Source organism: Somniosus microcephalus, chromosome 3 (genome assembly GCF_052327205.1).
Source record: "Somniosus microcephalus isolate GS21.2 chromosome 3, FLI_Smic_1.0, whole genome shotgun sequence".
NCBI classification, from domain to species: Eukaryota; Metazoa; Chordata; class Chondrichthyes; order Squaliformes; family Somniosidae; genus Somniosus; species Somniosus microcephalus.
This window is the reverse complement of record NC_140989.1, coordinates 79,050,539-79,065,585: the sequence shown is the minus strand read 5'-3', so window position 1 is coordinate 79,065,585 and position 15,047 is coordinate 79,050,539. Positions and strand designations below refer to the sequence as shown.

The 15,047-nt window shown below is 43.0% G+C and overlaps 1 protein-coding gene across 4 annotated transcripts in view; it reads left to right on the top strand.

The window, feature by feature from the left end:
* LOC147121161 (deoxyribonuclease TATDN3-like) overlaps nucleotides 1-15,047 on the top strand; it is an 84,782-nt gene that overhangs the window by 17,717 nt on the left and 52,018 nt on the right. For all 4 annotated transcript variants that reach the window (XM_085981253.1, XM_085981255.1, XM_085981254.1 and 1 more), the window contains exons 2-4: nucleotides 4,734-4,766; nucleotides 6,017-6,090; nucleotides 14,183-14,267. In XM_085981253.1, coding sequence (XP_085837379.1) covers nucleotides 4,734-4,766; nucleotides 6,017-6,090; nucleotides 14,183-14,267 — 192 coding nt within the window. The remainder of the gene's footprint in view (nucleotides 1-4,733; nucleotides 4,767-6,016; nucleotides 6,091-14,182; nucleotides 14,268-15,047) is intronic.

Genomic DNA, 15,047 nt, shown 5'->3' with positions numbered 1-15,047 from the left:
TTCACAGACACAATATTCTGCACAACAATGTTGTGTATGGAAAAAATGCTTTATGTATCTATTTTCATGGTCCCATTTACGAATGATAAGAGCACTAGAGGGCAGTATAAACACACTTTCTTGTGGAGGTCCACAACCTCGGTTTGAATGATATAGGGCCTACAATCCATTTGATCTCATCTTTCCAGAATACCATGCATACCTTCTATCTATCACAGCATCTAATCGTTCCTTAAAAGAATCTGGTGTCACCAATCCACCTAGCAAACCGTTCTGGCTGTTGCTCATCCTCTGTGTAAAGAATTACTTTCTGATACTTGACTTAATTTGTCAACCACAATTCTGAACATGTACCCTCTTGCCCTATTCCCCTGGCATATCTGAAAGTATTATTTCTGGTTAATTTTATCCGTTAGGTATTGTGTTAACTCCATGAGGTCTTTTCTGTGATGTCTTTTTTTGAGGTCGACCCACTCTATCTTATCGAGTCATTCTTCATAGCTCTTTGCTCTGGAACCAGGTTTCAGACTTGTTACTTTTCTCTGCTCTGCATAGGAGGTGTCCCACACATCTAGGGCACACCGCTTAATACCTCCCCATTGCGACCTAACTGCTCTTATGACTACTCTCTGCTTCCTTCTCTTTAGACGGTTATTAATCCATGTCTATGTCTCAGCCTTGATATCCGTTGACCTTAGCTTGGAAAGGAGTTGCTCTCATGGTGTTGAAAAGTTGAGGTACATGAAGTAATACTGAATCCCCCTTCCACCTGTCAATTTGGGATGTCACTTCCTCAAAAGTCTAAAAGACTTAGTCAGGCAAAATCTACCCCTCCAAAGCCATGTTGGCTATCATTTGTTAGATTATTTTCATACATTGTTTCCATTATTTTCCAGTTATTGAGATCAGACTAATGGGTCTGTAATTTCCAAGTATGGCCACTGTTGCCCTTTTGAATATGGGAACTACGCTTGACTATTTCTAATTGGTTTAACATCCCCAGGATGATTTTCACATGCTGCGTCACCTAACTTGGCACTCATTGGAAAATCTGTATATTTTTTAATTTTGTGCAAAATATTGCATTTATTAATAAATAGATGTTATAACTATGTTCCTGCTCTTTACAGTATTTTTGGAACTTGGATATGGTAGAGTGACCTCATCGTGTCTGGTTCTAAACCTGTAATCTGCCTTCAGTCATAAAATGTAGTGGTGTCAGCTTGATGCATAGTTAGCATTCTCACTTCTGAGTTAGAAGGTTGTGAGTTCAAGCCTCAAGACAGAGTTGAGCATATGATCCAGACTGACACTTCAGTGCAGTACTTTGGGAGTGCTGCGGTCTCTTTGAGATGTCGCTGGGTCAAAATCCTGGAACTCCCTCCCTAACAGCACTATGGGAGTACCTTCACCACACGGACTGCAACGGTTCAAGAAGGAGGCTCACCACCACCTTCTCAAGGGCAATTAGGGATGGGCAATAAACGCTGGCCCTGCCAGTGACGCCCACATCCCATGAATGAATAAAACAAAAGAAACTTTAAATCAAGGTAGGCGTAAAAAGTTGCATGGGAGAAGAGCGAAGTTCTCCTGGTGTCACAGCCAACATTCCCCTTTCAACCAACAACACCAGGCAAGGGTCCCCGACTCTCAACATTGGCCCAGAAATTCGGGTCGGGGGCTTCCCGTGGGTGCCAGCCCCCGACCTGCACTTACCTAGCGCGCCGGCCGTTGAGCTGTGGGCCCGCGTGGGATTCCAATCCTGGGCCTCCTCCAACTGCTGGCGCGCAGTGCTTGTGTATCCCAGGGGCGCAGTTAGTTCGATGCGTCCCCTGGGATCACGTGGGCCATGGAGAGCCAATGGTAGCAGGGAATGCTTCATTCATAAGTTTGACGGAGCTGTCAAAACTATAAATACTATAAGCCCCAAAACATCACTAAAACTTCAAATAAATTTTTTAAAAATCACATTTTTAAAATAACTATAAATTATATGAAATAACTATTTTAAACAATAATTTAAATTTTTGAAAAAATTTATTACATTTTCTAACGGGGCTAAAAAATAAACTTACCTTTCTTTAAAGTATTTAAAAATAATAAACCTGTGGAAAAAATGTTTTAATTTTAATTAACTCACCACTTACCTTGTTAAAAGTGTACCCTCCCGGAGAACCCTGCAAAAAAAACATAAGTTCGATGCGCACGCGCTGCCTCTCCGGCGCACGCGTTTCACCTGTCAACCCCTTCTTTCAGGGGAACGGAAGTGCCGGTTTCCCACGCATGCGCAGTGCATGCACGAAACCGGCACTTTCGTTGGGCTTACGCGTGAGTACCCAGTGCGTACTCGCGCGTTGGGACCCGAATTTCTGGGCCATTGACTCAGTTTCTCCTCAATGCTGCCTGACCTACTGAGTGTTTCCAGCATTTTCTGTTATTATAATAGATAAACTGATTGTTTATCTCAGTGTTGTCTGTGGGCCCTTGCTGTGCGCAAATTGGCTGCTGTGTTTGCCTACAAAATAACAGTGACTGCACGTCAGAAAAAGTAATTAATTGGCTATGAAGTGTTTTCAGATGTCCTGAGGATGCGAAAGATCCTATGTGAATGCAAATTCTTTCTTTAATGTATAGAAGGAAAGCCCCAAATATATTTCTTGTGCAAACCCTCACCAGGCTACTTATTGCATTAAGCAAAATGAGTTGTAAACTGATTTCAACTGACATAGTTTCTATCCAAAAGCAAAATACTGCGGATGCTGGAAATCTGAAATAAAAACAGAAAATGCTGGAAATACTCAGCAGGTCAGGCAGCATCTGTGGAGAGAGAAACAGAGTTAATGTTTCAGGTCGATGACCCCTCATCAGAACTGGAAAAAGTTGGAGATGGAACAGGTTTTTAAGCAAGTATAGGGGCAGGGAAAGTGGGGAGGGGAGGAAAGAACATAAGGGAAGGTCTGTGATAGGATGGAAGGCAGGAGAGATTAAGAGACAAAAGGTATGATGGTGCAAGGCAAAAGGAGATGATAATGGGACAAATTAAGAAACAAAAGATGGCCCTAGATGAACTGTAAATGGCAATGGCTGAATGATCGACAGCTGCCATGTGGGAGAGAGAAAAAAAATGGAGAAAAAAAAGATAGGGGCAGAGGTTATGGTCTGAAATTATTGAACTCGATATTGAGTCCAGAAGGCTGTAAAGTGCCTAATCGAAAGATGAGGTGCTGTTCCACGAGCTTACGTTGAGCTTCATTGGAACAGTGTAAGAGGCCGAGGATGGTGAGGTCTGAGTGGGAGTGGAGCGGTGAATTAAACTGACAGGCGACCGGAAGCTCGGGGTCACCCTTACGGACTGAACGGAGGTGTTCCGCAAAGCGGTCACCCAATCTGCATTTGGTCTCCCCAATGTAGAGGAGACTACATCGTGAGCAGCGAATACAGTATACTAGATTGCAAGAAGTACAAGTAAATCGCTGTTTCACCTGGAAGGGGTGTTTGGGGCCCTGGACAGTGGGAAGGGAGGAGGTAAAAGGGCATGTGTTGCATCTCCTGCGCTTGTATGTGAAGGTGCCGGGCGAAGGGGAAGGGATGTAGGGGGTGATAGAGGAGTGGACCAGGGTGTCGCGGAGGGAGCGGTCCCTTCGGAATGCTGAAAGGGGAGGTGAGGGGAAGATGTGTTTGGTGGTGCCTAGTTTCTATCCAGTTTTGTAATGGTTATCAACTCATATTCTAAACATACTTTTGGAGATTTTTTTACGCTGTTCAAGCACTGTTCAAATTTTAGCACCAGTTTCAGTATCAGACAGTCCCACATCCGGTGTTACATGGATCAAGTGCAAAGTAAAGCGCTTGCGCGCACACTCTCTCGCTCTCTCTGTGTGCCATAAACCTAACCTTAAAAGAATTAGCCAGTACTGCACCAATGTGAATATTTCCATTTCATACACTGGCCATCCTGATGAGACTGCCAATTCATGCACAGTTTTTTTTACTCATGTGTACTAGAAACTGTAGACGCTGTCCAGACTCATTTCTCATAGGATCCTTACAGCCTGGAGAAAGAAGAGGCTTTTAGCCCATCCAGTTTGGTTGTATTCAAATTCAAGTCCCAGAGATGAAAAGATAGAATTCACAGCGTAATTCACTACACCACCGAGTGCCACACATAACACTTCTAACTTTATTTGATTGGTAATTCAAGAGATAAATTATTTTTTGAGCCAGTCATGATTTTCTGCCGACAGGCATTTGATGCTTTAGAGGTGTGATGTTCTGAGGTTGTCTTCTCTGGCCAGACTGTCAAGTGTGACACATTTGAAAGGATGGACGCTAACATAGGAATTGCAAAATAAAAAAGACCAAGGACCATCTGCTACCATCCGTGCTATGTGATAATGGAGATAATCTGTTACCGCTATGTGATAATGGAGTTGTTGGCTAATCATGACAATCAATCTATATCAATCAGTTTACAGCAGACCAATACACTGTTGTACTGCTATGGTTTGCATTTTAATTCTATAGATGTGTTAGATTGTCTGGAATGATGCTATACCTCCATAATGGCATTCAGTAGAAGGAAAATATACAACATAGTTCATATATGAATACTGCTGTCATTAACGACCAACAAGATTATAAATTTGCATAATCATCTTTGTTAAACTAACTTTGGTAAAGTCATTGTTTACAGGCTATGGACGTCATTACTGACCTTGTTACTTTTATTTTAGGATATCGATACAGTGATAGAGCAAGCTAAGAAGGTACAGTGTTAATTTATTTCAATTAATCAATTCTTGGATTAAATAAAACACAAAAAAGATAATACAGGAAACTTTGTGCTATCCGGCACCCACGGGACCGAGCTGCTGCCGTTGCCTGAAAACTGCCGTACTCTCCAGAGTTAATGTTGAGAGATACGGAGATTCTTATCTCCGTATTTGACAACAAACACTGTTGCTTAGCAACAGCTTCTAAACACTCAGGTGTGGCCCTAAAGCTCTGTAGCTGAAGCTGTTGCTATAGCTACAGACCTTGCACAGCTTGACTGTTCAAACAAAGCAAAAAAAACAAACAAAAAGAATAAAAAACGGCTGCTGATTTTTGCCGGTGGCTCCAGATTGCCGGATAGCTCACCTCCGGATAGCACAAAGTTTCCTGTAGTATGATAGCAAAATACTGCAGATGCTGGAAATCCGAAACAACAACAGAAATGCTGGAAAAACTCAGCAGGCCAGGCAACATCCGTGGAAAGAAATAGAGTCAACGTTTCAGGTCGAAACCCTTTGTCAACAGTCTTGACAAAGGGTTTCGACCTGAAACGTTGACTCTGTTTCTCTCTCCACGGATGTTGCCTGGCCTGCTGAGTTTTTCCAGCATTTCTGTTGTTATTACAAAAAAGATAATGTTCATTTGCACATGAGCATCAAAGAACAAGTATTCCTAAATTGGCAGTGCTGGTATTAGAGTTACTGATACTAGCCAGAAATTTCCTGAGAGCTTTTCCCGCTCTACTGCCATAACTTCTTGGGAAATGCGGTGGAAACCCCACTTACAGGTATAACGGGGCTTCCGCCACACTTCCGGCGAAATTACAACAACGGAGTGGGAACAGCTCCAAGGAAATTCCAGGCCTATGATTTAACACAACAGTCTGCTAAGTATGAATTTTACCCCATCTGGACCAATATTTTCAATGTGGATAGTTTGAGGAAACTGCAACCACGTGTTTCTGCCCACGTGCGCTCTAACCCTGTTTCACAGACGGTTCATGGTACATTAACATTTTTCTAATAGGCTCACTATCACAACTGTCACTCCAGCTGATCTGGAGAATGGTGTGACAAGTTGGGTTAGCACCTGAGCTGGTATGTTGCAATGCCTGCTGAATGTGTAGTCTTTAATTAGGGCTAGGCAGCAGTGGTTCTAATTTGGATTACATCTTGCCAACAGACAAACAGCTGTTGCTGATGTGAATATGCTTGTCACTTGCAGCATTTTTTGTTCTTTACAGGCTGGACTTCTAGCTCTTGTGGCAGTAGCAGAGCACCCTGGTGAATTTGAAAGGCTAATAGAGCTTTCAGACAAGTATGTACATTATACCTTCTATACATTTATTTGTAAAATGTCCAAGCCCTAAAGCCTCCCCGATAATTCAGTGGATAAAGGTACCATGTGATGTGGTACTGAGTCATATAGACTAAGTAGGTCTTAGGTTTGATCCCTGGTCTGTACTGAGATAGCTGACCTCAACTGAGATTTAGCAGAAGTGCTACTTTTGGCCTCATTATCATTGAGCTAGGAGTGAGGAAATGAAATCAGCCAACACCCCTGCACTTGATCGCTATCCAGTGACCCCTAAAGCGCAAAGCATGTGTATGGACATGGATGAGGATGAGATTAGACTTAGAAAAATAGGAGTAGGAGTAGGCCATTTGGCCCTTCGAGCCTGCTCCGCCATTCAACATGATCATGGCTGATCCTCTATCTCAATACCATATTCCTGCTCTCTCCCCATACCCCTTGATGCCTTTTGTGTCTAGAAATCTATCTAGCTCCTTCTTAAATATATTTAGTGACTTGGCCTCCACAGCCTTCTGTGGTAGAGAATTCCACAGGTTCACTACCCTCTGAGTGAAGAAATTTCTCCTCATCTCAGTCCTAAATGTCCTACCCTGTATCCCGAGACTGTGACCCCTCGATCTAGACCCCCCAGCCAGGGGAAACATCCTCCCTGCATCCAGTCTGCCTAGCTCTGTCAGAATTTTGTATGTTTCAATGAGATCACCTCTCATTCTTCTAAACTCTAGACAGTTTGGCCTAGTCTACTCAATATCTCCTCAGGACAATCCCCCCATCCCAGGAATCAGTCTGGTGAACTTTCATTGCACTCCCTCTATGGCAAATATATCCTTCCTTAGGTAAGAAGACTAAAACTGTACACAATACTCCAGGTGTGGCCTCACCAGGGCCCTATATAATTGCAGTAAGACATCTTTACTCTTATACTCAAATCCTCTTGTAATAAATGCCAATATACCATTTGCTTTCCCAATTGCTTGCTGTACCTGCATGTTAACTTTCAATGATTTGTGTACAAGGACACTCGGGTCCCTCTGAACACCAACATTTCCCAATCTCTCACCATTTCTATTTTTCCTACCAAAGTGGATAACTTCACATTTCTCCACATTATATTCCATTTGCCATGTTCTTGCCCACTCACTTAGCCTGTCTATATCCCCTTGAAGCCTCTTTGCATCCTCCTCACAACTTACATTCCCACCCAGCTTTGTATCATCAGTAAACTTGGATATATTATATTTGGTCCCCTCATCCAAATCATTGATGTAGATTGTGACTAGCTGATGCTCAAGCACTGATCCTTGCAGTACCCCACTAGTTACAGCCTGCCAACCAGAAAATGACCCGTTTATTCCTATTCTCTGCTTTCTGTCCATTAACGAATCCTCAATCCATGCTAGTATATTACCCCCAATCCCATGAGCCCTAATTTTGTTCAATAACAGCTTGTGTGGCACCTTATCGAATGCCTTCTGAAAATCCAAATACACCACACCCACTGGTTCCCCCTTATCTATTCTGCTAGTTACAACCTCAAAAAACTCTTAACAGACTTGCCAAACACGATTTCCCTTTCATAAATCCGTGTCAACTCTACCCAATCCTATTATTATTTTCTAAGTGCCCTGTTACCACATCCTTAATAATAGATTCTAGCAATTTCCCTACTACTAACTGGTTTGTAGTTCCCGTTTTCTCTCTCCCTCCTCTCTTAAATAGTGGGGTTACATTTGCTACCTTCCAATCCACAGTTCTAGAATCTATGGAATTTTGGAAAATGACAACCAATGCATCCACTATATCTATAGCCACCTCTTTCAAAACCCTAGGATGTAGGCCATCAGGTCCAGGTGATTTATCGGCTTTCATTCCCAGTAATTTCTCCAGTACTATTTTTTTACTAATTCTAATTTCTTTCAGTTCCTCATTCTCGCTGGACCCTTGGTTCTCCACTATTTCCAGGAAGTTTTTTGCGTCTTCTTCCATGAAGACAGACACAAAGTATTTGTTTAATTTCTCAGCCATTTCCTTATTCCCCATTATAATTTCTCCTGTCTCAGTCTGTAAGAGGCCCACATTTACTTTCGCTAATCTTTCCCTTTTTACATACCAATAGAAGCTTTTACAGTTTGTTTTTATATCTCTTGCTGGTTTACTCTCATATTCTATTTTCCCTTTCTTTATCAATTTCTTGTTCCTCCTTTGCTGAATTCTAAAATCCTCCCAATCCTCAGGCTTACTACTCTTTTTGGCAACATTATAAACTTCTTCCTTTGGTCTAATACTATCTTTAACTTCTCTTGTTAGCCACAGTTGGACCACTTTTCCTGTGGGGTTTTTGTGTCTTAAAGGAATGTATATTTGTTGTAAATTATGTATTAATTCTTTAAATGCTAGCCATTGCTTCTCTACCGTCATACCTTTTAATGTGGTTTCCCAATCTTCTAGTCATGAAATATTTGAATGGAATTGTGCAAATTGTTATTTACACATTGAATTTCACAGAATTTGTTAAGAACAAATAAACTGCAAATCTATCAGCATGATTAAAATTCCTTTGCTTTTCAAACTGACTCATCAAAACAGGTCAAGGCCATATCATGTGGTTTATTATTAAGTAACAGAAGAGCTCCACAAGGGCAAAATGACCTGCTTGATAGAAGAAAAGTTACACTATTTAATCTGACGATCCAAGTCTAATGTGTCATCCACTTGAGCTCCATCATTGCGAGCCTACTCCATTTGGAACAAAGACAGATATTTAGGAAGAAGCTGGCGTAATTTTGAATAAAATTTTATGAGAAGGCTATTTAAACTAATAGCACATGGCAACCATTTCAAAGGTAATAACTTTTTTTGCAAATTTTCAGTACTTTTATTCAATTTTCTCTCCTCCACTCTTGAAGGTGTTGGCAGCTCTTTTGATTCAATGGCCACTCTTCATATGTGAGCCTTGACAGTGACCATACGAAGGCTATTAAACCATTGGGGACATCACAGCATTCTGGAAATGAAAATAGGGCAGTTTCCATAATGGGCGGCCGCCTGCAATACTCCCAGACGTCAAGTTGAAAATCTACCTCAACATCATTCAATACTGTGCAAGTTCTGACAGGAATATATGGGTGGTTTTCTCCATACTGGTGAGAAAGTAGCATCTTCATATCAAAGTCGTGTGAATCTACACTTTCACTTTTCAGAAGTAGTCCCTGGTTAAAGATCAGGAGGACAAAACAAAGCTAATTTCTACCCCTCTCCCAGAAGGGAGAAAATTAGCTCTGATTCTTGCTCCTGAAGGCAATTGTAGTGCTTCTACCATTGTTCTGGCTGAAATGGCCTAATAACACAAACCATGAATTCCACCTGGGATCATCCTGGTCTGTTTGGCTCAGTATCACACCACATGGTACATTTACCTACAGAGTCATTAAGGTGCACAGTGCTCTTAAAGGACTTTGGATTGGAATGTTGACAGCAGACATTTTTCTTCAGTAAAATAAATGATGGTGTAACAAGTACAGGTTTGTCTACAATTTAGTGCTGTGGTTTTTCCAGTATCAACTGGTACAAGTATTCATCACCTTCTGTCTCCCAATATTAAATGACTAATATGTCTGTTCTGGTTGCTCTCACAGTTCCGCACCACCCTGTGTTGTCACCAATCCCACATTTGTATACAAGGTGCCTATCTAATTGTCTCCCCTAATATCACAAATACTTTTAATTGTTTCATTGTTATTTGGTCACACAGTTCTTCCTCATCGTGTGTTGTCTTTAATTGCAGAGATAGACGTAGATTCAAGCTTCTTTGTTTTGATGGTGCTTGTTTCTAACTAGTGTAGAGAGAACAACCCATAAAAGTAATGTAAGAACTTGAATGATACTATGGCACACTGATTGTTCAAAAATACCAAACATATATAATGACTGTTAACAAATCCAGTCACTGAATCCATAAAGTTTGCAAATGCAATCTAGGAGCATACTGAGCCCTGGCTAGGGAATAGAAGATTGTTCCTTTAACTTCAGGCAAGAAGGAAATTTACTAAAGTTGCATGTCTGGCAGAATGGTTAGAACTCCCTTGATATAAACTGTGTGTCAGGATCATATTCACAATTTGGCCTATTCCAGTTTGAACAGAAACAGGGAGCTATATGATGGAATGGGTGAAAGCACTGTGTGACTTGTATTGAGCCATACATACAAGGAAGCTCACAGATTTGATTTCTGGTGTGTGGTAAGTCATTGATTTAAGCCAGGATGACAGAGGAATCACTACATTTGGCTTTGGTGTTCCCAGGGTAGGAAGGAAAAGTCTGATCACTATCCAGTGACTCCTGCTGGAAGAGTTTGCATAAACTCAGTTCTGATGCCCCATATCTGTCAAGTAGAGTGCTGACACTCATTAATTAATGTTTCACATGAATGATTTTGATGGGCTGCTGGTGCTCATGGAACTGTACCCATTATGAATCACTGCCTTTTAAAGGAGAAAACAGTAGTCTTAAAAGTCTTGAACAAACTTGTGTTTGAGAAATACATTTAATTGTTTGCCCCATGGCTGTATCGTTTTGTCAATTTTTCACTTTATTTATTTGAAGGACCTTCAGCTGTAGTTTTGTAGGATAGAATGTTCTTTTGATAAAATGAGTGATAGAGCAGTTGAAGCACATTTTCTTTTGACCAGTGTATGGTAATTCTTTCCTGTACCGCTTATACATCTGTGCTATTGATCTATTTTTTGGTTGCCAACATCGGTGATTATTGTTTTGGACAGCTTGTTCTCACAATTCCTGCCTGTACTGTTCCACCCTGATGCTCCCTTTTGCATATTTTGTAAAGTTGTTTGTAGATTCACACTAATCTGATATGAAGAGACTACTTTCTCACCAGTGTGGAGAAAACCACCCATATATTCCTGTCAGAACTCGCCCGGTATTAAATGTTGTCTGGAAATACTTAAACTTGTACAGACATGACAAGATCAACATTACAAACAGATCCATTCACACAGCCCATGTTTGAAAATACAATCCAGGAGCATATATTAAAATAATGTTCTAAGAAAGTGAAGCTGGGGAACTCCAGAACACTTATACTACTCCAAATAGGCTTTTGACACCAAGAGCAAAGTAGTCCTCTCTGATCATGTAGACATATCATTAATCAATCTTATTTTTCAGGTGGATAGGGTATGATCTGTAGACTTTTGGTATTTGATAGATTTTAAATGTTATGGCACCCAATACATATAAAATAGCTGAACTCAAACAGATAGCTTGCACCAATAAGAGAGTGCAAACTTGCATGTATTAACATGGTTAGACTGTGGAACTGCTACCACATGGAGTAGTTGAGGCGATGAGCAGAGATGCATTTAAGGAGAAGCTAGATAAGTACATGAGGGAGAAATCAATAGAAGGATATGCTGATTGGGTAAGATGAAGTAAGATGGGAGGTGGCTCATGTGGAGCATAGGGGGGACTTTTAACATGGGTGAGCAGCTGGGATTGGGTGCAGGTGGGGGGGGGTGTTAAATGGGCAAAAATTCTGAGCACGTTAGGAAGCCGGCTACCACCCACCGACTTCTGGGTTTTACTGAGGTGGGACAGATGTTACATAGAAATTACAGCACAGAAACAGGCCAATCGGCCCATCTGGTCTATGCCGGTGTTTATGGGTTGGATATTTACTGGGGTGGGTTATGTAGGCGGGGGGGAGCAGAGTTTCGGATGGGAAACCCGGAGGGCTGGGTTTCCCCGCATGCTGTGGAGTTTTACTCCACAGTGTGCGACGTTTGGTACTGACCGGTTCCCCACCCAGAAGTCAGCCTGATTGACAGGCTTAGCATCCAGTCAGGCTGGGAGCACTCTGGAGGAGCCACAGGACCAGGTAGGTCCGATCCCCGACCCCAGGAGGTGGGTTGGCATTTTAAATATGTTAATGAGGCTGGAAGCCTCGGAATTAACCTGCTTTGCCGGTTTTACTGAGGCCGGCTGGGTTTCCCGGGCCTCAGCAAACCCGGCAGCTGCAGCGAGGCGAGGACAGCCTCGGGGAGAAAGTAAGGCCCTTCACTGCACACCTTGTGGGCCAGGAGGAGCAGGAGTGTTTCCTCCCAGCCCCCCAAGCTCCCCCACCATCAGACCCCACCCCCATACAAATTCCCCCCCCCCCCCTCCACCACAACCGATGTTGGGAATCAACCCCCCTTCGGGATCGGACGCCCACCCTCTGGGGTCGGGAATCGGACCTACCTGGTCCTGCGGCCTTCTCGGGAGTGCTCCCCAGCCCACTGGAAGCTAAGCCTGTCAAAAATCATACAGCATGAAAAATGGGGGCAGGGATTATTATCTGAAATTGTTGAACTCGATGTTGAGTCCGGCAGACTGTAAGGTGCCGAATCGAAAGATGTGCTGTTCCTCGAGCTTACGTTGAGCTTCATTGGAACAATGTAATAGGCCGAGGATAGAGAGATCAGAGTGGGAGTGAAGCGGAGAATTAAAGTGACAGGCGACCGGAAGCTCGGGGTTCTCCTTACGGACTGAACGGAGGTGTTCCGCAAAGCGGTCGCCCAATCTGCGTTTGACCTCCCCAATGTAGAGCAGACCGCATCGTGAGCAGCGAATACAGTATTAAATTGCAAGAAGTACAAGTAAATCGCTGTTTCACCTGGAAGGGGTGTTTGGGGCCCTGGACAGTGGGAAGGGAGGAGGTAAAAAGGCATGTGTTGCATCTCCTGCACTTGCACGGGAAGGTGCCAGGCGAAGGAGAAGGGCTGAAATAACAACAGAAAATGCTGGAAACACTCAGCGGGCCAGGCAGCATCCGTGGAGAGAGAAACAGAGTTAACGTTTCAGGTCTGGGACCCTTCATCAGAACTGGAAAAAGCTGGAGATGTAACAGACATTAAGCAGGTGCAGAGACAGGGGGGTGGCGTTAGGAGGGGAGGAAGGAATAGAAAGAATATCCTGTACTTTTGTAAGAGGCAGGAAAGATAAAATGTTGCAAATGGGAATGGCAAAAATCATACTGCATGAAAAATGGGGGCAGGGATTATTATCTGAAATTGTTGAACTCAATGTTGAGTCCAGCAGGCTGCAAAGTGCCTAATCGAAAGATGAGGTGCTGTTCCTCGAGCTTACGTTGAGCTTCATTGGAACAATGCAATAGCCCGAGGACAGAGAGATCAGAGTGGGAGTGAAGCGGTGAATTAAAGTGACAGGCGACCGGAAGCTCAGGGTCACCCTTACGGACTGAACGGAGGTGTTCCGCAAAGCGGTCGCCCAATCTGCATTTGGTCTCCCCAGTGTAGAGGAGACCGCATCGTGAGCAGCGAATACAGTATATTAAATTGCAAGAAGTACAAGTAAAGGGCTGTTAGGGGTGATTGAGGAGTGGACCAGGGTGTCGCGGAGGGAGTGGTCCCTTCGGAATGCTGAAAGTGGAGGTGAGGGGAAGATGTGTTTGGTGGTGGGATCACGTTGGAGGTGGCAGAAATGGCGGAGGATGATACGTTGAATGTGGAGGCTGGTGGGGTGAAAGGTGAGGACAAGGGGAACCCTATCGTGGTTCTGGGAGGGAGGGGAAGGGGAAGGCGTGAGAGCAGAAGTGCGGGAAATGGAACGGACACGGTCAAGGGCCGTGTCAACCACTGTAGAAGGGAATCCTTGGTTGTGGAAAAAGGAAGACATGTCGGAAGCACTGGTATGGAAGGTGGCACCATCAGAACAGACACGGCGGAGACGGAGAAACTGGGAGAATGGAATAGAGTCCTTACAGGAAGCGGGGTGGGAGGAAGTGTAGTCCCGTTAGCTGTGGGAGTCAGCGGGCTTGTAGTGGATGTTTGTCGAAAGCCGATTGCCAGAAATGGAGACGGAGAAGTCAAGGAAGGGAAGGGAAGGGAAGAGTTGGAGATGGACCATGTGAAGGTGAGGGAAGGATGGAAATGAATTAAATGCAGGTTATGTCATAATGAAGATTTCATGACTGAAAACACTATAGAACAGGAATATAGCATTCCTTCCATGTACCTTCTTCGCTGCCCTAAAGTAGCTTAAACTTATTGCTAAAATAACTTTTAATATTTATTTTCAGGTACCCTGGGTTTGTGCTGCCATGTCTTGGTGTTCATCCAGTGCAAGGAAATCCACCTCAAGAACAGCGTGGTGCCACTCTTCAGGTAATCTCAAGGCAAGATTCAGTGTCATCTTTCAAGATGTTTGCCTAATTGGTGTAGGAGGAATTTTAAGATGCTTCTTTTAGTTAAAGTCAGTGCACAAGGGGTTAACTCCACACAAAACACGTGCTATTGGGGAATGTGGATTAGATTCATCAGCCAGGACAACACAAAGTGGCTAACAGAATGGTGTTTCTCAGATGCCATATCAGTTTAAGACAATGGGACTATTAGCATATTCCAGAGAACGATTGGATGTGACGTTAGAATGGTTTCCACTTATTGAGTGCAACAGGAATTTTAGGCAAACGTAGATGCCGTGAGGAAATGGTTTCTGATTCAAGTTAGTAGTTTTGATTGGCAGCTCAATGAACCAATCCCGAACACAGCTGGGCAGAGTCAGAAGTGAAGTTTTTGGCTTCTTTTCTATTTGGAACAATGTCAGTCTGCTCAAGTTTGGATTAGAAATAGTCAGGGAGGCAAATATGTTCTGTGAGAGAAAGATTAGTGCCGGCTAGTTTCAGGGATTGCTAGTCTGTAAAGTGGATTTAGCCCATTGAAAGGGGTAGAGTGATTACTTTGTGGTTTTCCTTGTTCCAAGGAGTGATATGAAATAGATGTCACTGGAAAATGTATTCTGTTCAGTTCTATATTTGTTGTAAAATAAACCAGTGTCTTTGGTTTATAATTGGGCTCATGTCATTAGAATGTTTATCAGCCCGCCTTCTGGAAGATAAGCAAAATGTATGTGAGGGCATGTACGAGATTGCAGTATCCAGTACA